This window comes from Neomonachus schauinslandi, chromosome 4 (genome assembly GCF_002201575.2).
Source record: "Neomonachus schauinslandi chromosome 4, ASM220157v2, whole genome shotgun sequence".
NCBI classification, from domain to species: Eukaryota; Metazoa; Chordata; class Mammalia; order Carnivora; family Phocidae; genus Neomonachus; species Neomonachus schauinslandi.
In genome coordinates this window covers 44,808,468-44,835,676 of record NC_058406.1, presented here as the reverse complement: position 1 = coordinate 44,835,676, position 27,209 = coordinate 44,808,468, and the positions used below count along the sequence as shown (strand labels likewise).

The following is a 27,209-nucleotide window of genomic DNA, read 5'->3' as shown; positions in this document are numbered from 1 at the left end:
CCAGGATCATGACCTGAGCCAAAGGCAGTCGCTTAACCAACTGAGCCACCCAGGCGCCCAACACTATATATTTTAACACACAATTGTCACAGGGCAATTCAGAGATAGGACTGAGCCTCACTTCTCCAGAATCATAAGTCAATAGAGGGCACTCACAGTAGCCTTGAGTGGGTTCCTGGAAATGTGTACAGAAAGACCCGTGACAGACAGACCTTGGTTTGTGGTCACAGGTTGCAATGGAGGTCACCAGCCTGGTCATTTCAGGACTGGCTGGCCTGCCAGCCAGGGGCAGATGACCACTTACTGGAAGTTCAGAAAATTTGGCCCCATTGTTAGGAAGTCAATGCAGGATGCGCTGCCCTGTTCCCCTGGTTAAAGATGACTCTTAATTCCAGGGAAGGTTGGGACTATTGGGCAACTTCCCTGTGACCTTCTGGTGGGGCTCAGCACTCAGTCCGCTGCCTCTCACTCCTCACTCCCAGAATCAACAGCAAGTGGAAAGGGAGCATTCCTTGGGAAGGGCAGGTAGGGACTTAAAGGAGGGGGGAGGGGTGGAGAAAAAGAATCTTAGAGCTTGAAAAGATGTTGGCCATGGTTTTGTTCCCATTTTATAGATAAGAAAACAGATTCAGAGAAGGCAAGTGGTATGATATTAGCAACATGATAGAACCTAACACATAATAATATATAACATAGCACAGCATCAGAACATAACATGATTCCTATATTAACTCTGTCTAAGTACCTGCCATAAATCAGTACTGCTAAGCTATGGGGACATGTAAGTGAGTAAGACGTTGTCTCCACTCTGAGTGTCGGGTTCCAAATAACCCCCTGGCTGGACTCCTTGCCCATTGTCTGTCTGTCTCTCTCTCCCCAGCCCTTCAATTCATTCTTCATATATCTGTAAGCATCCTCTTTTTAAAACACAGCTCTAGCTGTGTCACCTTCCTGCTGTGTAACCTGCCAGCACCTTAATGCATTGAATCCAAACCTCTCAGGGGGAAGCCTGTGATGTGAAGAGATCATGGGTATTAGAATCTATCAGACAGAGCTCAAGTTGGGCTCTGCCACTTACCAGCTACGGTATTTGGCCAGCTTACTTAGCTTCCATCAGTCTGTTTCTTCAACTGACATTCACTAAGTACCCACTACTCTCTCCCTAACCTTATGAAGTAACATTTTATTATCCCCGTGTTATAGACTGGGAAACTAGGGCTCAGAAAATAAAGTAACTTATCCAAGGTTATACACTGAAAAGGTGGCGAGCCATGATCCAAATGATATCTTTCTCACCCCAATCGTAGGCTCTCTTTCCACAAAGATAGTATTTGGTCTTCTCCAAATCATTAATATCAGACTTCCCCTTAGAAGCTTTGCTCAAGGCAAACACAAAGTTCACCTCTTGCCCATGAAAGTTTATATATTGCCCCTGATATCAATTTTACACTTTTTGCCCAAATGACTAATAGCTTGATGATAGCAATTTTCAGGCCCTATGTGAATTACAGGTGCATGAAAATGGTCCCTTACTTATTGGAGAAGAAATGAAATCAGGGTTAATCTATCTGACCTCTTTCTTCATAGAGAGCAGAGCATTATAATAGACTTTTGGGTCCAACTGGTTGGTATATATTTTAAGAAGAGGAATGTATCCATACCTGGGATTTTAAATATATGTAGAAAATGGATAAGAGTCAAGAGAAAATGGGCAAGAAAACAATATTTTATTTAAAAGCCCAAAATACAGTTCTTTCCTAAATGGACTACCCTTGCCTATGAATAGAAATAGTTAGACGACTGGTAGAGCAATCCATTTCCTTTGCACTTTGAGTACAATCTTACTGCCTTTGTGAGGTTAGGGATTTAGGGCAGGGTTTCTCAACTTTAGCACTATTGACGTGTGGGGTCAGACATTTCTTTGTTGTGGGGGCTGTCCTGTGTGTTGGGAGATGTTTAGCAGCATCCCTGGTCTCTGCTCAGTAGATGCCAATAGCACCTTCCTAGCTGTGACAACTCAGAACGTCTCCAGATGCTGCCAGATTTCCCCTGGGGAGCAAAGTACCTGCCCCCCTCCCCCCATGGCTGAGAACCATGGCTTCAAGGAAGGTGCTAGGGTAGAGGGAAGTGAGAACTGATTATGAAGTCTGAAGGTCTGAAATCCAGGCAGCTACATATGAGCTCTGTGACTGTAAATGGCTCACTGGTGACTTGTAGCCTCGGGTCCCTAATCTTTTCCATGGTGAGACTCACGTCTGGACCAGAGGTTCATTGTGATGAGGGGATGGGATCCCTTAGAGCAGAGGCAGATGGCCTTTGAGCTAAGAATGGTTATTATGTCTGTAAAAGTTTGTAAAAAAGAAGGAGGAGAATTTGTATGACAGAGGATTTATGTGGCCCACAAAGCCAAAAATATTTACCATCCGCTCCTTTACAGAAAAAGTTTGCCAACCCCCACTTCAACAAATGTGATTTTAAAGTCTTTTCTGTCTAAATGCAAGTTCCTGTTTTTTTTAATATGGCCTAATGTTGAAGAAATGCTGGGACTACTCGTGTAAAACTAGGCTCTGCTCAGATAGTAAGCTTGTGCTCCCAGTGGTCCTGTGGCCTGGGCTTAAAGTCACGCACTCCCTACAGTCAGGCGTGGGGAGGCCACCAGATCAGTGTGCTGTTACATTTAATCTTGTTCTTTGATGGGCTCATAATAAGAAATATGAAATGATCTGGTCTGCTTCACTTTCATTCCTCATGGACGTAGAGTTCCTTCAAGTGCGAAAAGACTTACCTCAAAATCAATAACAACAGGATTATACTTTAATGACCTCCCCCAGGAGCGATATGTAATGGTGCTCCCGTTTTGAGTCAAGCCGCCGCCCCAGCCCGAGCTGCCACCTCGAACCCGAGAAATGAGGTCTTCCACAGCCATGGCCTGCATGTCGCTTTCTGCCATCAAGAAGATAACTGCATTAGTTCATTTTCCAAAAAGCCAAAGGACTGGTTGGCAAGCCCCACCAGTGTGATCTGGGACAGAGTTCATGTGCTCCCCTTAGAGCTGTCTCCCATGCTTCTACCTTGCTCAGTTAACTCGTAGGACAAAGCAAAAGAGAAGGACCAGGGCCTAGAAATAGATCCATTCTCCGAATTAGAGAGACCCGGGAAGGACAGCCCAGCCCACACCAGCATGGCAGAGGGAGAGGATGGGAAAGTGGATGAGGATTCATTCATGATGCATTTATTCATTCATATGCCCCGTGCCTGCTACCTGCCGACTAGGCTTAATTAAATATCACAGGTGCTGTGACAGATGTCTCTATGGGGCTCAGAAGGGGCACGGAGAAAGATCTACAGTACAGGAGGGAGGGTGGTCAGGGTGAAAGGTGAGTTGTCTAGAAAAGTGAATGAATTTTTGGAGGTAAATGGAGAGAGGAAGGAAGGGCATCACAGAGAAGAAATCATTTGACTTAAGGCCCTGAGGCATGAGTAGCCTAACACAATGGGAGTAACTTAAACCTGTTTCATATCTACTTCATCCACTATACTATAAACTGTTTCATCATCCCTGCATCCTCTGTGTCTCCCACCTGAAAAAAAAATACCCAATACATTTGATGAATGAATGCATGCATGAGCACTCACACTGACTTGTTCAGGAAATGCCACAAGATGCCTGTGTACCGTCTTTCTCTAATAATTGTTCTTTGCCCTTAACAACTATATTCTTCTCTCTCAGAAGACTTGTCTCCTCCCTCTGGACTGTAACCCAAGGCGCCTTCATCTCAACAGTCAACAACTACCCAGGTTCTGTCTACACATTCCTTTCATCCCAGTCCTTTCTTAGATCTTCGTCTAGGGCTCAAAATCTAGCAGGGGACATGTTCCCAAATCATGTCTTTCTAAGGTGATCTCAGCCCATGGTGAATTCAAAATAGAGCCACAGCTAGTCATTGCTTTTGGGGGTATTGAGCACCTGCACAGCATGAGCATTGACTGAAATGGAATCAACTGAGGGGGAAAGTCATGTTCATGCCCTGAGTGTGTGTCCAAGGAAAAGTCCAGCTGCTCTTTGGGAGACCCATTACTCAATACTTACTAGTGTCGCCACCTCCAAATCTTTTACAACGTTCCCCCGATAACTTCCCTCCAATTTGAGTCCTGTCTGAAGAGTCATATCCAATGCCCACAAAACCTCCAAAGCATGACTTGATATCTCTGCTGGTAATACCTGTGACAGGGAAACAGACACACAAAACGCTGAGATGCTTTAAGACAGTGAATATGGAACAACTCACTCACAGCAGTTGTAGCTAGCTTCAGTTTTGGAGTCTAAGAGATCTGGGTTGAGATCCCAGTCCTTTAACCCAAATTCAGTGTTCTCTTCTGTGTAGTTCAAACTCAAATAATTCTTTTTTTTTTTTTTAAAGATTTTATTTATTTACTTGACAGAGAGAGACAGCGAGAGAGGGAACACAAGAAGGGGGAGTGGTAGAGGGAGAAGCAGGCTTCCCACTGAGCAGGGAGCCTGATGTGGGACTCGATCCCAAGACCCTGGGATCATGACCTGAGCCGAAGGCAGACGCTTAACGACTGAGCCACCCAGGCGCCCCACAAACTCAAATAATTCTTGAAACGAGAAGGAAATGCACCTACTAGTTGCTCAAAAGCGCTAGTTCCCTTTCTTCTGCACATTCTCCACAGAGCCTCCTTGAGGCAGGGATTCTGCCTCATCCATCTCCATATACCCCTGTGCCTCGCACAGTACCTGGCCTGTGATGGGCACCACTTTCACTCCGCCATTTTGCACATATTACCCCTTCCTCTCTCCACTTTCACTTGAATAGACATTGTTCCAAAGTCTACTGAAGCTCCAGTTCAAATATCATGTCCTCCATGAAGCAGATTTAGATCAGAACACTTCCCTCTTTCTTTAGAGCTACCAATGTGTTTTGTTCAGGCATGAATGATGATATTTGCACATTTCTTTTTTTACCCAGGTCCTCTTTGTACCCCGGAGGGGCCAGAGGGCTGTTAGAAGATGGATAGATCTCCATCGGGAGTCTGCCTGCCTTCTGGCCCCATGATAATTGAGTCCCTATATTTGTCTGCATCTGGGGCCCACGGAGGAACCTGACTCTTGTAGATGAGGAGCATAATTCTCAAAGTAGTAAAGTCATTTTGTCCCAATCGCTCACTCTGTAAGTGAACAGAGCTGGGTTTCCAGCCCTTCGTTGGGCTGGCAAGGTAAGGCGAGAAGAGTCGGCTAGAGCAAGATACTGACCATTACTACAGAGTCCAGCTTTTTCTGTGGCTCAAGTTTTCCGAAGGTTGTGAACTGGAGTTTGTATTTTTGAAATATCATTACCTTTTTTTTTAATTTAAATTCAATTAGCCAACACATAGTACATTATTAGTTTCAGATGCAGTGTTCAGCAGTTCCTCAGTTGCATATAACACCCAGTGCTCATCACATCTCATGCCCTCCTTAATGCCCATCACCCAGTTACCGCATCCCCCACCCACCTCCCTTCCAGCAACCCTCAGTTTGTTTCCCATAGTTAAGAGTCTCTCTTGGTTTTTCTCCCTCTCTGGTGACTTCCCATTCAGTTTTCCCTCCCTTCCCTTATGGTCTTATGCACTGTTTCTTATATTCCACATGTGATTGAAACCATATGGTAATTGTCTTTCTCCAATTTACTTATTTTGCTCAGCATAATGCCCTCCAGTTCCATCCGTGTCAATGTAAACAGTAAGTATTCATCATTTCTGATGGCTGAGTAATATTCCAATATATATATATACCACATCTTCTTTATCCATTCATCTGTTGAAGGACATCTCAGCTTCTTCCATGGTTTGGCTATTGTGGACACTGCTGCTATGAACATTGGGGTGCATGTCTGTATCTTTGGGATAAATACCTAGTAGTGCAATTGCTGGGTCGTAGGGTAGCTCTATTTTTAACATCTTGAGGAACCTCCATACAGTTTTCCAGAGTGGCTGCACCAGCTTGCATTCCCACCAACAGTGTAGGAGGGTTCCCCTTTCTCCGCATCCTCACCAACATTTGTTGTTTCCTGACTTGTTCATTTTAGCCATTCTGACTGGTGTAAGATACTTTTAACTGCAACTATACAATAATTATTACCAGTCCTTGTATTATTATGGCAACCACAAGGGAAAAATAATTTCAGTCGGTTATTCAGTTGAGCTAAGGATTAGATCTAATATTTTCAAGGAAGTATTCAGCAACCACGTTTACTTACCTGCATCCCTGTCAAACTACAAACTCTGTGAGGTCAAAGATTTGTGCCTTATTCACTACTCTCTTGTCAGAATGGCAGGACAGTGTCTGCTGTGGAGGAGGCACTCAGTAACTATTTTCAGAATACGTGATGGATGAATGAGAATAGTGAGTGAATAAATATACACCGGGAGTCCTGTGATACAGGTCTCTGACAGAAAAAAATCTCAGAAGTCGGGGATCCTGAATTCAAAGTCCAGTCACTTGGATAAATGGATGAAGAGGTTATGGTGTGTGTGCGTATATATTGTGTGTATGTGTGTGTGACTATTATATATATATATATATGATTATTCACCCTTAAAAAAGAAAGAGATCCTGCCATTTGCAATAGCGTGGATGAATCTGGAGGACATCATGCTAACATGAAGTAAGCCAGACACAAAAAGAAAAAAAAAAATGGCATGATCTCACTTACATGTTGCCTCTAAAAAAGCCAAGTAAACATATGGAAGCAAAGAGTAGAAAGGTGGTTGCCAGGGCTGCAGAGGTGGGGGGAGTGGGGAGATGCTGGTCAAACCAGACAGAGTTGCAGTTAGGATGAATAAGTAGAGACATCTAAGTGCAGCCTAATGACGGTTCATCATATTGCATGGGATACTGAACATTTGTAAAGGGTGTAGATTCCAGGTGCTGTCATCCCATACACACAGGAAAAAGGAACTATGTGAGAAGATATGTTAACTAGCTTCAATGTAGTCCTTATTTCCCTTTGTATACGTATAGCAAACCATCGTGTTGTACACCCTGTGTACCCATGTTATGGTTCTAAAAAGTAAAACTAAACAAATCCCAGTCACAGGCACCCTCTCTGAGCTGAGAAAAGGCCTGTGGTCACACTGGGCTGCAGTTTGCTGTTTAGGGAGAGAGGGGCTGGATTTGTCCATCTCCAGGCCCCTCTGAGCCTCAACCTCCCCACCCTGTGTGTGTGCGCATGGGTTTCTGAATCATTTCCGAGCTGGGAGCGCCTGGGAGGCAGGATGCTGTGGGGCTGTAAGCACCAGCACTCAGCACCAAGCCCAGGGTTTCTCCTGCCACTTCTACTCAAGTACTTTTAATTGTTAGTGCATTACTAATTGAGGAAGATTTAGCATATTTAATTGTTTTGATTAAAAAATGCTTCACCAGTGATAAACAAAAGTGGGGAAAAGGCATGCAGAGGCAGAAGCCAGAATGATTACAAGGGGACTGGCGGTGGAGGGCTGCCAGCTTATGGTGGCAGGGCAGGCTGATTACTGGGGTGGAGGGGCTGGAGGATGCCGGCAGAGCCCTTATGCTCATGCGGGGTTTGCCACGGCCTGCCACGGGCTGCAGGGGGAGGAGAATTCCAGTTCGATTTGAGCAGCACCGCTCGACTGCAAAGATTTGCCTTCCAAGGACACCAGAGTAGGGTACCGCCAGCAAGGGAAGGTCTGCGACTTCAGAATCCTACGATGTGAGAGCTGAAAGCATCTTGGACATCCAGCCCACACTTCTCATTCGTAGTTGAGATGCCCTCGGTTCATACAGGTGAATTATCTTGCCTAAGGGCATACAGCTGAGAAATGGTGGCGCTGAGATTCAAACTCAAGTCTATCTTGCTTAGAAGCCTGTGGTATTTTCATTAATTCCAGTTATCACATCAGACTAAAGAATTCTGCTGACAGAAAAATTTAGTAAACGCTGACTGTGTACCATCCCCATCACCCTGTGTGTTAGGCAGTGTAGACACTGTGAATTAAATAGGAATATGATGGAAATCTGAATTAAGGAAGGTCTTGTCCTTGAGAAGCTAACAGGTTTGGGACTATACTAAACAAAAACTAAGGTGTATCCCGAGAGTCGCATGTTTCAATACAGGAGGGTTAGGAGAGGAGTCTCATCAGAAGCTGTAGGGGAGGCCAGATCAGAGCTATCTGCAGAGCACCCATGGGAAACCAAGACCAGTAAGCTGGGCAGGGGGTGGGCGCGTGGGGGAGGGGGGGTGTGGGCAGAGAAGGTCAAACCTAGTGACAAAATCCAAGACTTGAAACTGGTATTGGAAGACAAGACACAGAACCAACATGTCTTGCTTCCTCCATCTAGTAAAGAGCAGAGGAAGGAGAGGGGAGAGAGAGCAGAGAATGGTCTGGGGCAACTCTGTGGCGCTTGCCCAGATGGGTGTGTGGCATGGGTGGTAGAGTGACTACACAGCTGACCTTTGAACAACATGGGGGTTTGGGGTGCTGACCCTCCACACAGCTGAAAATCCAAGTATAACTTTTGACTCCCCCAAAACTTAACTACTGATAGCCTACTTTTGCCTTACAGTTAACATAAACAGTGGATCAACACATATTTTGTATATTATATGTATCTTCAACTATATTCTGACAATAAGCTAGAGAAAAGAAACTGTTATTATGAAAATCGTAAGAGAAAATGCACTTACAGTACTGTACTGTATTTATTGAAAAAGCCCACTTATAAGTGGACCCACACAGTTCAAATCCATGTTATTCATCAGTCACCTGTGTTTAGAGAACCAAACAATGATCCGCCGTGGCTCCACCCCATCCCATCAAGGCTGGACTCCGTAGATGTCAGCTTTGGACCATATCCTACTGGCATTTGTTTGGGGGTCTTGAACTCAGTGAACTCTGGAGTTGATGTTTTCCAAACCTGGCTACACAATGAGATCATCTGGAGTGCTTATTAAAAATACAGGTTCCTGTGTTCCACCTCTATCAGTTCTAATGCTGAATTTCGGAGTCATCAGCAATCTGTATTTAAACAGATTACCCAGATGATTCCTTGTCAGTGCATCTGGGACCAGATACTGAGTAGAGTGGTTCTACAGAGAACTCTGGTGGCCTGTCCCAGAGCACTGGCCTCTGCCCTGTCTCGGTCGATGCCTTTGTCAATGCCTTGGCCTAGCAGCCAGGCTCATCATATCCACCCATAAGAAGTAACTAGGAAAAGCCAAGGATCATTCAGATAAAGAATCAGGATTCAAAAAGCCCTCAGATGTTTTGGAAGGATAGACAGACCAAGCATGGCAAAATCAGGCTCAGTTGGGAAAGCTGTAACCTCCTTCCCTGGTGAGAAAATACCATGCACGAGCACAATAGGGAATGGGCACAGCTTAGAAAGCAATAGAAAAGGCTGTGGAGTTTTGGATAACTTCCAGCTCAGGAAGACAATGAAGCCAGGTGAAAAACCAGGGGAAAATTATAATCAATAAAGTAAAGGAGGGGAGGGCGCCTGGGTGGCTCAGTTGGTTAAGCGACTGCCTTCGGCTCAGGTCATGATCCTGGAGTACCGGGATCGAGTCCCGCATCGGGCTCCCTGCTCGGCAGGGAGTCTGCTTCTCCCTCTGACCCTCCTCCCTCTCATGCTCTCTGTCTCTCATTCTCTCTGTCTCAAATAAATAAATAAAATCTTTAAAAAAAAAAAAAAGTAAAGGAGGGGATAATCTGTGTGTGTGTATGTGTGTGTGTGTGTGTAGTTTAGAGAAACCCAGGATCTGATACAAAGTTCTGGAGTCCACCTTTTTAAAAAGAAATAAGAAAAGAGGACTTTAAACATTTTGTAGCCTTAAAAAAGAAGGAAATCCTGCCATATGCAACAACATAGGTGAATATTGAGGACATTATATGCTAAAAGAAATAACCACGGAAGGGCAAACATGCATGATTCCAGTTATATGAGGTATATAAGATAGTCCAACTATCAGAGTATAGAATGGTGGTTGGCAGGAGTTGGGAGAGGAGAAATGAAGAGTTGCTAATCAATGAGCATAATGTCTCAATTATGTAAGTTCTAGAGATCTGTCCAACATTGTCTCTATAGTTAAGAAGACTGTATTGTACACTTAAAAATTTGTGAAAAGAGTAGATGTCATGTTAAGTGTTCTTTTTTTTTTTTTAAAGATTTATTTGAGAGAGAGAGAATGCGCCCGCAAGCAGGGGAAGGGGACAGAGGCAGAGGGAGAGAATCTCAAGCAGATGCCCCACCGGGCACAGAGCCTAAGGGGGCTTGATCCTAGCACCCTGAGATCACAACCTGAGTTGAAACCAAGACTTGGATGCTTAACCAACTGTGCCACCCAGGCATCCCTCATGAGTGAAAAAAAAGCAAGTAGGCAACTATTGGAGAAGAGTAGCATGAGGGTGAAGAAATTCAAAACCATATCCTTTGGGAATTTTTGAGGGGATGGGGGATGTTCACCTGAACAAGAGAGGAAAGATCTCTGTCTAAGAGAGATCAGCTGGGCCAGATTCAGCTCTCCAGAGGGCTGTCTTGAGGAAGAGGAGTTAGGCTACTAGTGTGGTTGCAAGGGCAAGAACTAGGACTCAAAGGGCAGAAGCTACAGGAAGACAGATTAAAGCTCTACATAAGATAAATCATCATAATGGTCACAGGCCAAAGAGATCTGAGTTGCTTCATAAAGGCAGTGACCTCCCCATACTGGGAGGGTATCAAGCAGAGGCTGACTATTTGCCTGTACAGGGCACAGTGGAAGGGTTTGAAGAGTTGACTCGTGGTCTTTTAAGGTTTCTTCTAAAGCCACGATTCTGAAACTTTAAGAACACACCAGAACACCTGGAGAACACTTGAAACAAGTGTGATAAGTACTTAATGATGTCTGATGTGAGCCAGGCATCTGGGAAATAAGGACTGAAGAGCATTTGCTCTCCATGAGCTCACAGGCAAGTGTGAAGAAACGGAAAGGAATGAATACTGCCCTGTGCAAGGAGAGGTGTGAAAGGCCAGCAGAGTCAGGGGAGTCTTCCTTGGAGGTCGGATATCAGAGGCAAGTCTGAAAGGATGAGTAGGGATTAGCCAGACAAAGGGGGGACATCGGGAGCAGAGGGAGACCATGTGGAGGCCTTGCGTCCCTAGCAGCAAGATTCTGCTCAGAAAGGCCAACCTGACCTAAACTCAAGAGTAGAAAAGAGGGAGATGCCAATCAGTGGAGGGAGTGCTGGGAGGCCCTGGGATCCTTCCCACTCTAGTCTGAACCCGAGAAGAGCTGTTGGGGTGTCTGCCTGGCCGGCCAGGAGCCCAGAGGACATGTCTCTGGCCACCATGTCGGCTGCTCCTTTCCCACCTGGTCTTGGCGGTGGTACAGGTGTGAGAGCTCTTACGAGAGGCTGCATCAGTGTGGCTCGGAGGCAGAACCAGGCAGCTTGACTTCCGAGGTGCCAGAACGCAGCCAGTCTGTCACTCCTCAGATGAAAAGCATCAGGTGGAAAACAGCAGGTGTAATACATTACTTATCTCTTTGCAACAAACAAACGCCATTCAGGTTGCTGTGGTCTATCTGCTGTGTTGCTTTGCTACATTGGTTGCCCCCAAAGACAGCTTCAGAAGGAAAGGGAAAGACTCATATAGCCTGTTTCATGCCATAACATTGGAAAGGATGATTGTTCAGCTGGGAAGTGTAGGCTACCTTTAGCCGCCCGCTCTGTATCCATTGAAACATGCTTCTCCCAACCGCCTACGAATAACAGTATAAGTACCTCTGTGCCTTTCATATGCTGTTTCCTCTCCCACTCAGTTGTAGAAAGCCTTTCTTTTCTCCCAAGGGCCCAAGTCTGTGTCCCCACGGAATCCTTGTGTGTCCCCCACGGTATCCCTATGCTCCCCTCCAGCATAGTATTTAGCATACCCTAGCAATTGTCAGTTTCTTGATCTGTTCCTCCAATTACCCTGCAAACGTATAAAATTGTCTCTTGAGTTTACAGGTCTTGGCACAGAGCCTGGCATGTGATGAGCCCCCAGGAGTGCTCAGGGATGGGCTGATTCCAACCAATCTAGACAATGCTCTAAAATGTTTTGGTAGTCACAGAACTCCTTTTGGCTGATGATACAAATCACATCTTCATAATATCTCACACTTGATTAGGAGATAATATTTTATAAAGCACTTTCATCTGCATTATCTCATTGGAGGCTCACAACAATCTTAGGGAGCCAGGAGGATTTATCCATTGTGTAGCCTCAGTGGTTAGAAAAAGCAGTAATTGTGGTGGTTAAGAATGTGAACTCTGGAGTCAGGGTTTTACATTCACTAGTAATGTTGGGTAAAGTTACCTGAACCTCTTTGGGCCTTATTTTCCCCATTTGTAAAATGCGAGTGATAGTTTCCATGCATGGATCCCTAAAAACAATGTTTGACACAATTAAGTGTTCAACAAATCTTAGCTATTATTGTTAAGTTGCTTGCCCAAATTCCGTAACAAACAGACCCAAGAGTCAGCGTTCGATGTACGGTGTGTTACATCCAAAGACAGGGCATGCTTCATTGCATCACATCAGTGTTAACTGTGCAAAGAAATGCTCCTCGTGCGGCACAAGGAACAGTGGCCTTCCCAAGCCCCGGGTTCCATGATCGCCTCATTCTACAAAGCAGCTCAGAGAAAGGAATCCATGCTCCCAATGGGCAATGTTGGGACTGCAGTCTCAGGTCTCCCTCCTGACTGATAACAGGTATCTTCAGGGACTCTGGCCCTTCTAGATGCTTTTGGTCATACACATATATACAAGAGGCAGCATAGCTGAGGGGGCTGCTGTGGCCGTGACAAGAGTCAGTATAGCCGAGATTCTCAGTCTTTCTGGAATGGAGACTGCCTGAGCTAAAATTCGCCTCTACACACTTCCTATCTGGGCACATTATCTAACCTCTGTATGCTACAGTATTCTCATCTATAAGGTGGCGGCTTTCATGGTGTCTACTCATGGGGTTGTCTGTGGGGGTTAAGTGAGTTAAGCTGTAGTGTGTACAATGCTTGGGACGGTGCCTGGCTCCGAACCAGCAATAATGGTCAAGTATTGCTGTTATTACTACTACCATGAATGCTACAGCATACATAGACTGGGCTAGTGGTCCCTGACGCTGAGCCTGGAAAATCAGGGAATGATGGAGGCTGAGGAGTTGGTCAAAACAGATTTTTTAAAAAGGTTTTATTTATTTATTTGACACACAGAGAGAAAGCACACAAGCAGGGGGAGAGGCAGGGGGAGAGGGAGAAGCAGGATCCCCACTGAGGCGAGAGCCCAATGCAGGGCTTGATCCCAGGACCCCAAGATCATGACCTGAGCCGAAGACAGATGCTTAACTGACTGAGCCACCCAGGTGCCCCATAAAATAGACTTTCTTAATCCACATTTCTGCAGTGGGCCACGAATAAGTGAAGATCAAGAAAACATCCACATTTGATAAGTACCTACTATGTGCTAGATATAGCTTTCCCATGTGTTATCTCATTTCATATTCACACATCTCTCCACAACAGGTACAATTATTCTCATTTTTGAGACGAGTAAACAGAGGCTTAAATAGTTTAAGGGACTTGTCCAAAGTTATACAATAAGTAAATAGAATCGGGACTGTACCAAGGTCTGTGTCCAAAGCCCATCTCCTCCATGCCACATTATGTCACCTATGGGAGAGAGGCTAAGGGTGGCTCTGGGGGTAATTTTGACATCATCACACTTTTTCTCCTTTAAGGCTGGGGCTGTTTCAGTGACAGAGGTGGAAATTCAAAATCAGGGCAAGATCAGGAGAATGGTGCTGAGAGTATCTCAGTTCCATGTGTATGCAAATGACTTAGGGGGGATGGGGACAAAGCCAAGACACCAGGAGTCTGTCAGTCAATCAATACCATCCATCACTGTGAAGCCTGGTTGTCATGGTAACTGGGGATAAAGCCTGGAGCCTGTTAGAATCTAGTGCCTGTCTGTTCAGGGTGACTGGTTGGTTAGCAGGCACAGCAAAAGACCCTTTGGGCCAAACCAGACTGCTTAGCCATAAATATAAGACCCTTCACAATCAGATTCCTGCCCACCTTACCGTACTCTGCACTGTTCAATCCAGCCCAGACTCTTTAGGAATCTACCCCGACTCTGCAGAGTGTAGGAAAGCTCCAGAGAAGGCCCAGCATAGATGGGCTTGGATTCTGAGCCTCTCTTGCTGGGAAGACACTGAGCCTCTCCTGTGGACCAGCCTCAGCCTATGCGCAAGACTCTGGGAACACATCATTAACAAGATGCATGATGGAAACAGGCAGCTGCAAAGTGTGATATATCTAGCTAAATCCCGGGTGCACTGAAGCACCTAAGAAGGCTCCCAACCCAAAACTATAGAGACAGAAAAGCTGCCTGGAAGGGTCCTATCTAAGCAGAGACCAAGGATGTGATAAGCACTAGCCAGGTGAAGAAGAAAGGGTATGGGGAGGGGAGCAGAAATCCGGGTGGAAGAAACAGCACATTCCTTCTTATAAAGCCTCAGGGAGAAAGGGGGTATGATTAAGTCGAGGGACCACAAAAGCATAGCACAGCACAGCCCAATGCTGAGTAATGGGGCTAGAGGGATGAGCAGGGCCAGAGCATGCTCCCTTGAATGCTGGCCATCTTATCCATGGGCAGGAACCCTCCTGTTCTCAATGGTCACCTTCGCTTGGCTCCAGCAACCTGCCGTGCTGTAAATTGTCACCCTCCCTATGGCTCCCTGGACGCCAACACTGACTCCATTTCCAGGTTACTGATGTTATCACTCTTCCTGCCATAACTCAGCCACAAGATTGCCCTCATTAATGCACTGGCCTTGGGGGCAAGCCCTCCACAACAGAGCGTGGCCTTTGGGTGAACCTGGACACTTGTCTCCTACCACTCACCCTCACCCATTTGCTGCTTCAGCCATACTCATGAGACTCCTTCCACCCAGAAAACCCTAGCTCCCTTCTCTGTTAGGCAAGCTCCTACTCCTAAGTTTTGGAAGTTCAGGTTTGAATATCTTTGGAGTCTAGAAAAGGGGAGGGGCAGAAAGTGTGGGTTGCTCCCTCCCTTGTGCTTCTACTGTATTTATTTCTATTTGAACATTTTCACATTATATTATTCTTAGTCCCCAACTAACTGCACATTTCTCCAGGGCATGGAGCTCTATGTTTCATCTCTTTGTCCCTGGAGATAATGGGTTCTCATTGACTGGATGAGTGGTTGAAAGGATGAATGGAGGGATGGTGGATGGATGGATGGATGGCTGGAGATTAGATTAGGAGAAGGGTTCTCCTCAGACATTGTCTCCTACTTCCTATTTTGGGTAACAAGGAAAAATGTTGTTTTCTACTCAGCACCTTCGTGAAAGGGAATTATAAGCAAGCAACAGCAATAATATATAAATGTGATGGGGAAAATGAGAATTTGAGGGACTTAAATTACACATTCATCCTAACCCAATGACTCCCCGTGCACAGTTTAATCATCTGGGCTGCCTTTGTCTCATTCTCTTAAAGGAATAAAAAATGCACAGCTCACATTCCCTCATTCCCCCATTCCACTGCCTCTGACAGACATCACTAATTGATCACAGCACCATCGGGCAAAGCACCTGTCCTGTGTCATAATCCTGCTAGCATTTGCTATTGAAGTCAGCTGCCATTCCTGGCTTAGACCCTTTTTCTGGCCATCAAGGCTCTAAGGCTCACCTCTTTGAGTGCCGTGAGTGCCAGCATACCGTGCTTGTTCCCGGCCCTGTGACTGTACCTAAGCTTCAGAACAGACAACCACAAGCTGGGCAGTGTAACCCTTCACAATTCTGCCAGTTACAGTTCCTGATCAGCAGGTCAAACTGATCCCATATTGCATTTAGGAAAGAGTATTGAGTATAATCCTCCCTTAGTCATTTTAAAAACCTGACTTAACCACTTTCAAAGCTATCGCAAGCTGTTTAATGTTTTTTTTTTTTTAAAAGAGAAGTGAAAAAATAAAAATAAGAAGGTAAATGAAATAAAATATCAGATGGACCCCAAGAGGCATGGAGCTGGGAATTAGAAGTCCTCATGTTAAACCTCACTCTGCTCCTAGCCAGTGGTTTCACCTTGAACGTGGCATTCTACCTTTCAGTGCCTGGTTTTCCTGGTTTGTAAAATGGGAACAGTCATAAGATGGCTCAAAGCATTACTGAGAGGCTTGAGTGAGATGATATTCATGGAAGCACTCAGAGCTGCCTGCCACAGAGCTCAGTTAGAACTCCCATCTTTCATTGCAATTTGGATAAACTTTTCATTAGGTGAGACTCTCCAAGCCTGTCTTTGGCAGTGATTACTTACATCTCCCTCTAGCTTTCTACCTTGTCTGCCTTCCCGTGATGGTTAATTTTATGGGTTGATTTGACTGTGCCATGGTTGTGTCCAGATATTGAGTCGAATATTATCCTGGGTGTTTCTGGGAAGGTATTTTTGGATGAGATCAACATTTAAATCAGTATACTGAGTAAAGCAGATTGTTCTCCCTAATGTGGGTGGGCCTAATCCAATCAGTAGACATCCCAAATAGAACAAAAAGCCTGACCCTCTCCTGAGTAAGAAAGGACTCTTGCTGTCTGACTGCCTTCAAGCTGGGACTTCAGCTTTTTTCCTGCCTTTGACTCATACTGAAACATCAGCTCCTCCTGGGTCTCAAGCCTGCCAACCTTTGCACTGGAACTAAACCATCGGCTCTCCTGGGTCTCCAGCTTGCCAATTGCAGATCTGGGGACTTGTCAGACTCCATAATTATGTGAGCCAATTCCTTAAAATAAATCTCTATATCCTATTGGTTCTCTGAAACCAGTTAGTTAGAACTCCAACTAATATACCTCCTAATGCCTTCCTTATGGCTACTGATGATTTTTCCTTTATTTAAAGTAATGAGATATGTATCTATAGTCAGTGGAACACACTAGATGGTATTTTTAATGCTTTTTTTTACTACCCTGAAAACTAAGCAATACACTTTACTCCATGATCCAGCCCACACACATCCAGATAAAATAAGTTTCAATACTTCATCATACTTTGATGCACTCTGATATTTTCCATCTTATTTTATTCTATTTTGTTTTGTTAAATGCTGATCATGACCCACTAACTTTCTTTTACAATCTACTAGTGGGCTATGACCTGCAGTTTGAAAAATCCTAGGAAAACCATCCCTGAGACATTATAGCATGTCAGTTAATATCAGTTTCCAGGGTTTGACCCCTGGCTCTACTAGTTAATAGCACCATGACCTTGGGCAAGTTATTTAACATCACTGAGCTTCAGTTCTCAATTTGTAAATTGGGGATTATAGTATCTTCTTCCCAGGTCTTTCTTGAGGATTAAATGAGATAGTACGTTTAAAGTGTTTAACTCTGCCACATACAAAATGCTCACTAAATGTTGACTGTCTTGCCACCTCTGCTAGAGCCTAAGCCTCTGATATATGGTATCAGAATGAGTGATAGAATGTGTGAGAAAATGTTGGGGGAATAAATACTTGGACAGTATACAAACTCTACACCAGAAGATGTTGATTCAATACTGACTGAATCCTGTTGAGTGATTTACTTAAGCTCTTTGGACCTCAGCTTTCTCTCTATAAAATTGGGGAAAATACTGGGCGCCTGGGTGGCTCAGTTGGTTAAGCGACTGCCTTCGGCTCAGGTCATGATCCTGGAGTCCCGGGATCGAGTCCCGCATCGGGCTCCCTGCTCGGCGGGGGGTCTGCTTCTCCCTCTGACCCTCCCCCCTCTTGTGTGCTCTCTCTCTCTCTCTCTCATTCTCTCTCTCAAATAAATAAATAAAATCTTTAAAAAAAATTAGGGAAAATAGTAATACACCTCCTCATAAGGTATTATGAAGACTATCTGGAATATTAGATGTGCATATGTTGTACTTTACCAATATTAGGAGTTATTATATGTAAATCTATTTTATTAAAACCAAATATTTCAGTTAGCTCTAAGTACAGTGAAGTTTAAAAATTAATTCATTTTAGGTGGTTACCAATTTGGTTGTCCACACAATAAATCATTCCTGACTATAATTAGATGATTATGACAAAGAGAAACCCTGTTACCTTCTGTGCACCCTCGATGAGAGGAACCATGTTGGTATCTAGGCAGTGCTTACTGTGTTCGTGTGCTTAATAAATGTTTGTTGAATGAAAAGCTGAAGGAATGAGTAAGTAAAGGAAGGGAAGGGGCAGGGAGGAAGAGCATGTGGAATTATAATTGACATCAACTTCAGTGAGTTTTAATTGTGTTTCTGTGGCTTCTTCTACTCTCTGAGTTAGGTGGTAGACCAGCTGGTCCAGGGCCCCTAGCTGGAAGGTGATGATCAATGACAGGCAGAATGTACTGTGCTCTCGCTGGAAGGGTCTTTCCCAGGGTCACTGTTATCTGGCATCCATCAGGGGGAGGAATGATGGAACACAGGCACTGATTTGGGCAGAGTTGTTAACACTTTGAAAGATAGTGATGAGAATTCAAAGTGACCTTGATGAATGGGAGAAGCAGTCCCTCCAAAACTGGATGAAGTTCCAGGGACAGAAATGAATGACCTTGATCAAAAAAAAAAAAAAAAATGGGCAGGGGGAGGAGAAGGCATGATTGCTGAGGCTCCAAGTCTGCAGCAAAAGCACTGGCCACTGCAGGCTGGACACAATGATAATGATTTCCTTTCCATTTGAAGACTGTTTCAGAGCTGACCAATTGCAGTGCCCTATGAGACAGGTTTTCTTGTTATCCTCACTTTACAGATGAGAGGGCAGTTAACATTACAGAGTTAATAACTGAAAACCTGGGAATAAAATAAAGCATGTGGTAATAAAAGAACCACCATAGTACAGCAACTACAGGTAACGTTTTCTAACTCTTACTATATGCCAGGCGCTGGGCCACTTGCTCACATAAATAGTTTCATTTCATATTCACAAGAATCCTATGAAGTAGCTACTATCATTGTCTCATTTAGAAGAACAGAAAACTGAGGCATGAAGAGGATAACTAATTTGCCTGAAGGTCACTTGGCTAATAAATGGTGGAGGTGAGATTTGAATCCAGGCAAAGGTTCTGATTCGGAACCTTTTCCAGCAATTGATATTTATTGGGTGCTTGTTAGAGGCTGAGCACTGTACTAAATATCTTCTGTGCATATGTTCACTCATTCCTCACTCATTTACTCTGTGAGATAAAAGCCATTAATACTTCCAGCTTAACAGGTGAAGAAATTGAGACTTAAAATGACTAAATAACCTGCCCATGATCACACAGCTAGTAAGTGACAGAGCCCATGTGTTCAACCACTGGGCTACGCTACTATTATCCTGCATTCAAGGGGGAAAAATATCTAAACACTTACTATGGAAGATGTGGTTAGAATTATTCTCAAACAAACCTTTTTGTTTGGTCTTGAAAAGCTGAGGTTTAGAGAAATTAAGTACCCTGATCAAGGTCATGCAGCTACTAACTGGTGGAACCAAGATGCACACCACATGTGTCTGACTCCCAAGTTTAGGTTCCTTTTTACCATGACACTAGCATATGTTTTCCTTCTATAGTCCTTGATCACATGACTTTATGGCCTACTGACCCCACCTACAACTGGAATCTATAATAGTAACTACTGTTTGGACGGTGTTTTACTGTTACACGCAAACAATGTATCATGGAACACTACATCAAAAACTAATGATGTAGGGGCGCCTGGGTGGCTCAGTCGTTAAGCGTCTGCCTTCGGCCCAGGTCATGATCCCAGGGTCCTGGGATCGAGCCCCGCATCGGGCTCCCTGCTCCACGGGAAGCCTGCTTCTCCCTCTCCCGCTCCCCCCGCTTGTGTTCCCTCTCTTGCTGTGTCTCTCTCTGTCAAATAAGTGAAATCTTTAAAAAAAAATAATAATAATGATGTAATGTATGGTGATTAACATAATAAAATAAAATTTAAAAAAAAGTAGGCTATTGCCCATATATTAGTGATGGGAAAACTGAGATTCAGAGACATAAAGTATTAGCTTTCAGATGGCAGTGCCTACATGAAAAGCAAAGATACCTCTGTTGGAAAAAATATTTTTACTACCACACTGCCTGCTGGCTTTCATGGGGCCAGACAGTGCTGCTGGTTTCCTTCACAGGCAAAGCATCAATAGATGTCACTTTCCACAAGGTCTTTGCAGAGTTCTTTCAAATGGCCAAAATCCATATAATCATGAACCTTTAGAGTCTTGAGGACCATTCGTTTACTTTCTATTCCATGCACGGTTTCCATTATAGCATCCCTGATAAAGGTATCAATCAGATTTACCTAGATTCTTAGATGCTGATGGGACACTCTATTTCCTGTTATGTTTTGAAAGACAAAGGGCACAGAAGCTGAAACAGATGTGTTAGAACCTATCTCCATTAACCACAAAACAGGAGTCCAGAGCAGACCACTACCATCTTTGTTCCAAAGATATTTATGGAATATCCACTAACTTCTGATACTTTTCTCATTTTACATGTCAGCATGGGTGGAGGGAACTGGCAGAGAAAACACAGCATAACCTGGTGAGCAACAGTCAAGGCACTGAAGCGGAAGGCCCGGAGGGTAGGTACTGAGGACGTAATGAGACATATGAGGAGAGAGGGAGGAAGTCAGAATTATTCCCAGATTGTGAGTCTGGACAAAGGCAGCTGGGATAAAAGGGAAAGAAGCCTGGACTATAACTCAAAATAACTCATGTATTTTTTCATTTACTAATGATAGAGGTTTACAGCCTCATTTCCTTCATCTGTAGAAGTAAGGAAACCTCTCCTCTTGCAGAGATCTTTGGAAGATTAAGTAAGAAGATACATAAAACAGCCAAAGGCATGAAAAGATGCTCAACATCACTCATCATCAGGGAAATGCAAATCAAAACCACAGTGAGATATCACTTCACACCTGTTAGGATATCTATTATCAAAAGATAAGTGATCACAAATGCAGGAGAGGGTGTGGAATAAAGGGAACCCTGTGTGCTGTTGGTGGGAATGTAAACTTGTACAGCCACCACGGAAAACAGAATGGAGGCGCCGCAAGAAATTAAAAATAGAACTACCTATATATCCAGCAATCCGACTTTTGTGAATACATGCAAAGGAAATGAAATCATTATCTAGAAAATACATCTATACTCCCATGTTCACAGCAGCATTATTCAGATTAGCCAAAATATGGAAACAATGTAAGTCAACAGATGAATGGATAAAGAAAATGTGGTACAGATATCCAATGGAATATTACCCAGCCTTTAAAAAGAAGGAGATCCTGTCATTTGTGACAACATAAATGAACCTGGAAGACATTATGATAAGTGTAATAAGGCAGACAGGGGCACCTGGGTGGTTCAGTCATTAACCGTCTGCCTTCAGCTCAGGTCATGATCCCAGAGTCCTGGGATCGAGCCCGGCATCAGGCTCCCTGCTCGGCAGGAAGCCTGCTTCTCTCTCTCCCACTCCCCTTGCTTGTGTTCCTGCTCTCGCTATCTCTATCAAATAAATAAATAAAATCTTTTAAAAAAAGAAAGAAGGCAGACATAGACAAATACTGCATGGTGGAGCCAAAAAAAAAAAAAAAATCAATATCATAGAAACTGAGAGCAGAAAAGTGATTACCAGAGCTGAGGGTGGGAGAAAAAGGGAGAAGTTTTTGAAAGGGTACAGATTTTAGTTATAAGATGAATAAGTTCTGATGTATAACATGGGGATTGTAGTTGATAACACTGTATCATATAATTGAAACTTGCTAAAAGAATAAAACTTAAATGTTCTCACCAAAAAAAGGCAAATAGGCAAAAACAGTATGGAGGTTCCTCAAAAAATAGAGTTATACCACATGATCCAGCAATTCCACAACTCAGTATCTATACAAAGAAAATGAAAATACTAACTTTTTAAAAAAGATAGAGGCACCCTTATGTCTTTTTGATAATAGCCATTCTGACAGCTGTAAGGTGATATCTCATTGTGGGTTTGATTGCATTTCCCTAATAATTAGTGATGTCAAGCATCTTTTCATGTGCCTGTTGGTCATCTCTACATCTTCTCTAGAAAAATGTCTTCAGATTTTCTGCCCACTTTTTAATTGGATTTTTTATTTTCTTGTTCTTAAGTGGAATCAGTTTTTTATATACTTTGGGTATGAACCCCTTATCAGATATATCATTTGCAAATATTTTCTCCCATTTAGTAGGTTACCTTTTCATTTTGTCGATGATTTCTTCACTGAGCTGAAGCTTTATAGTTGGGCCGAGTCCCATTTGTTTATTTTTGTATTTGTTTCCCTTGCCTTTGGAGGCAGATCCAAAAAAATTGCCAAGACCAATTGCTTCCTGCCTATGTTTTCTTCTAGGAGTCTTATGGTTCAGGTCTTACATTCAAGTCTTTAAACCATTTGAGTTGATTTTTGTATATAGTATAAAACAGTGGTCTGGTTTTCCCAACAGCGTTTATTAAAGAGAATTTTCTTTCTCCATTGGTTATTCTTGCCTCTTCTGCTGTAAATTAATTGTCCATACATGTGTGGGTTTATTTCTGGGCTTTCTATTCTGTTCCATTGATCAGTGTATCTGTTTTTATGCCAATACCATACTGTTTTGATTACTATAGCTTTGTAATATAGTTTGAAACCAGGGAGTGTGATGTCTCCAGCTTTGTTGTTCTTTCTCAAGAATGTTTTGACTATTCGAGGTCTTCTGTGGTTCTGCACAATTTTTAGAATCATTTGTTCTAGTTCTCTGAAAAATATGTCCTTGGAATTTTGATAGGGATTGCATTGTATCTGTAGGTAGTATGGACATTTTAACAGTATTCTTCCAATCCGTGAGTACAGAATATCTTTCCATTTATTTGTATCTTCTTCAATTTCTTTCATCAATGTCCTACCATTTCAGAGACTTTTATAAGACCTTACACTGAAAACTGTAAGACATCCTTTTATTTTTGTTGCATGGTTTCATGCTGCCTTTGAGGGAGAAGCATTTTATCTAAAGGATACATGAGAAGAAAACAGCCTTGTGCATCCTCTGGGGTGAACCCAGAGAGGATCTGAGGCAAACCCAAGGACAAAAGATTCCTCCAGAGCAAAGCAGCCAGTGTGTTCACTTTAATCGTTCCATACCAAGCTCGTCTCTTTGAGGACATGAACGTACACCACACGGGGTGTTTCTTAGGAACAAGCATTTTATAGAATATAAATATTATTATTTGATATGGATCAAAGATACACAGCAAAAGACTGTAACAAAGAGGAAAGAGAGAGAGAGAGAGAGAGAGAGAAAGAAAGGCACCCAAAGAGAAAGAGAGAGATGGAGGATGACAGAGAAAAAGAAGAAACTAGACAAATATCAAATATGGAGAGAAGGGTGTGCATGATTCTATTTGTCAAAGGGAAAGAAGGTAGATATTTTTGTTCTTTGTAGGTTAATATGTAAATGGAATTCTGATTTATTAGCGGTCTCCAGCAGATGAGGTGATGATTAGCACATTTCCATATTTATAGAAAAGCAACACTAACTTTCCGGATTTATAGAAAATCAGCTCTTCACAAATAGCAAATTGTGCTATTATCGACATATGGTTTTCTATAAACAGAGCTGAGGTAATTATCCCTGGGACAATTTGTTGGTGGGCTCCTTTTGAATATTAACCACATTGGAAGCCCATTTCTGCCTCACAGATTTTAAAGAGGAGGGGCCATGAGACACCCCAGACAATTAATTAGTAATCCAACATCAAAGACAGAGCCCAAATGAAAGGCTCTACCCAGGACCACATGGTGGAAAGACCATAGGTCCAGGGCTCTGACGCCAGCTTCCTGCAGCTCTGGGCAAAGTAATTAACCTCCCTGAGGAGCCTCAGCATTTATGGGCTAAAACTGGGATAATACCAACCTCCAAGTGTTGTCAAGAAAACAAAATGAGAATGTATGCAACAGCACCTGGAACCTAGTAGGTCCTCAACAAATGTTAATAACCATGTTTCCTTCCTTACATTTTTGAATGATTCTTTTAAAAGCCACTTGAATTAAGTTTTTCAAACTCCTTTTTTATTTTTTATGGTTTTTTTTATTCTTATGTTAATCCCCATACATTACATCATTAGTTTTAGATGAAGTGTTCCATGATTCATTGTTTGTGCATAACACCCAGTGCTCCATGCAGAATGTGCCCTCCTCAATACCCACCACCAGGCTAACCCATCCTCCCACCCCCCTCCCCTCTAGAACCCTGTTTGTTTTTCAGAGTCCATCGTCTCTCATGGTTCGTCTACCCCTCTGATTTCCCCCGCTTCATTCTTCCCCTCCCGCTACCTTCTTCTTCCTTTTTTTTTTTTTTTAACATATATTGCATTATTTGTTTCAGAGGTACGGATCTGAGATTCAACAGTCTTGCACAATTCACAGCACTTACCAGAGCACATACCCTCCCCAGTGTCTATCACCCAGTCACCCCATCCTTCCCACCCCACTCCCCACTCCAGCAACCCTCAGTTTGTTTCCTGAGATTAAGAATTCCTCATATCAGTGAGATCATATGATACATGTCTTTCTCTGTTTGACTTATTTCACTCAACATAATACCCTCCAGTTCCATCCACGTCATTGCAAATGGCAAGATCTCATTCCTTTTGATGGCTGCATAATATTCCATTGTATATATATACCACCTCTTCTTTATCCATTCATCTGTTGATGGACATCTTGGCTCTTTCCACAGTTTGGCTATTGTGGACATTGCTGCTATAAACATCGGGGTGCACGTACCCCTTCGGATCCCTACTTTTGTATCTTTGGGGGAAATACCCAGTAGTGCAATTGCTGGATCATATGGTAGCTCTATTTTCAACTTTTTGAGGAACCTCCATACAGTTTTCCAGAGTGGCTGCACCAGCTTGCATTCCCACCAACAGTGTAGGAGGGTTCCCCTTTCTCCGCATCCCCGCCAACATCTGCCGTTTCCTGACTTGTTAATTTTAGCCATTCTGACTGGTGTGAGGTGGTATCTCATTGAGGTTTTGATTTGGATTTCCCTGATGCCGAGCGATATTGAGCACTTTTCCATGTGTCTGTTGGCCATTTGGATGTCTTCTTTGGAAAAATGTCTGTTCATGTCTTCTGCCCATTTCTTGATTGGATTCTTTGTTCTTTGGGTGTTGAGTTTGATGAGTTCTTTATAGATTTTGGATACTAGCCCTTTATCTGATATGTCATTTGCAAATATCTTCTCCCATTCTGTCGGTTGTCTTTTGGTTTTGTTGACTGTTTCCTTTGCTTTGCAAAAGCTTTTTATCTTGATGAAGTCCCAATAGTTCATTTTTGCCCTTGCCTCCCTTGCCTTTGGCGATGTTTCTAGGAAGAAGTTGCTTCGGCTGAGGTCAAAGAGGTTGCTGCCTGTGTTCTCCTTTAGGATTTGGATGGACTCCTGTCTCACATTGAGGTCTTTCAACCATTTGGAGTCTATTTTTGTGTGTGGTGGAAGGAAATGGTCCAGTTTCATTCTTCTGCATGTGGCTATCCAATTTTCCCAACACCATTTGTTGAAGAGACTGTCTTTGTTCCATTGGACATTCTTTCCTGCTTTGTCGAAGATGAGTTGACCATAGAGTTGAGGGTCCATTTCTGGGCTCTCTATTCTGTTCCATTGATCTATGTGTCTGTTTTTGTGCCAGTACCATGCTGTCTTAATGATGACAGCTTTGTAATAGAGCTGGAAGTCCGGGATTGTGATGCCGCCGGCTTTGCTTTTCTTTTTCAACATTCCTCTGGCTATGCGGGGTCTTTTCTGGTTCCATACAAATTTTAGGATTATTTGTTCCATTTCTTTGAAAAAAGTGGATGGTATTTTGATGGGGATTGCATTGAATGTGTAGATTGCTCTAGGTAGCATTGACATCTTCACAATATTTGTTCTTCCAATCCATGAGCATGGAACGTTTTTCCATTTCTTTGTGTCTTCCTCAATTTCTTTCATGAGTATTTTATAGTTTTCTGAGTACAGATCCTTTGTCTCTTTGGTTAGATTTATTCCTAGGTATCTTATGGTTTTGGGTGCAATTGTAAATGGGATCGACTCCTTAATTTCTCTTTCTTCTGTCTTGTTGTTGGTGTATAGGAATGCCACTGACTTCTGTGCATTGATTTTATATCCTGCCACTTTACTGAATTCCTGTATGAGTTCTAGCAGTTTTGGGGTGGAGTCTTTTGGGTTTTCCACATAAAGTATCATATCATCTGCAAAGAGTGAGAGTTTGACTTCTTCCTTGCCAATTTGGATGCCTTTGATTTCTTTTTGTTGTCTGATTGCTGTGGCTAGGACTTCCAATACTATGTTGAATAGCAGTGGTGATAGTGGACATCCCTGCCGCGTTCCTGACCTTAGGGGGAAAGCTCTCAGTTTTTCCCCATTGAGAATGATATTCGCTGTAGGTTTTTCATAGATGGTTTTTATGATATTGAGGTATGTACCCTCTATCCCTATACTCTGAAGAGTTTTGATCAAGAAAGGATGCTGTACTTTGTCGAAAGCTTTTTCTGCATCTATTGAGAGGATCATATGATTCTTGTTCTTTCTTTTGTTAATGTATTGTATCACATTGATTGATTTGCGGATGTTGAACCAACCTTGCAGCCCAGGGATAAATCCCACTTGGTCATGGTGAATAATCCTTTTAATGTACTGTTGGATCCTATTGGCTAGTATTTTGGTGAGAATTTTTGCATCCATGTTCATCAGGGATATTGGTCTGTAATTCTCCTTTTTGATGGGGTCTTCGTCTGGTTTTGGGATCAAGGTAATGCTGACCTCATAAAACGAGTTTGGAAGTTTTCCTTCCATTTCTATTTTTTGGAACAGTTTCAAAAGAATAGGTATTAATTCTTCTTGAAATGTTTGGTAGAATTCCCCTGGGAAGCCATCTGGCCCTGGGCTTTTGTTTTTTGGGAGATTTTTGATGACTGCTTCAATTTCCTTAGTGGTTATAGGTCTGTTCAGGTTTTCTATTTCATCCTGGTTCAGTTTTGGTAGTTGGTACATCTCTAGGAATGCATCCATTTCTTCCAGGTTATTTAATTTGCTGGCATAGAGTTGCTCATAATATGTTCTTAGAATTGTTTGTATTTCTTTGGTG

The 27,209-nt window shown here is 43.1% G+C and overlaps 1 protein-coding gene across 1 annotated transcript in view; it reads right to left on the bottom strand.

Annotated features, from left to right (window-relative positions):
- Positions 1–27,209, bottom strand: part of C8A (complement C8 alpha chain) — a 70,673-nt gene that overhangs the window by 6,142 nt on the left and 37,322 nt on the right. Inside the window, exons 8-9 of the mRNA XM_021683943.1 lie at positions 4,091–4,222; positions 2,786–2,943 (exon numbers count right to left, since the gene is read on the bottom strand). Of these exons, the coding sequence (XP_021539618.1) occupies positions 2,786–2,943; positions 4,091–4,222 (290 nt within the window). The remainder of the gene's footprint in view (positions 1–2,785; positions 2,944–4,090; positions 4,223–27,209) is intronic.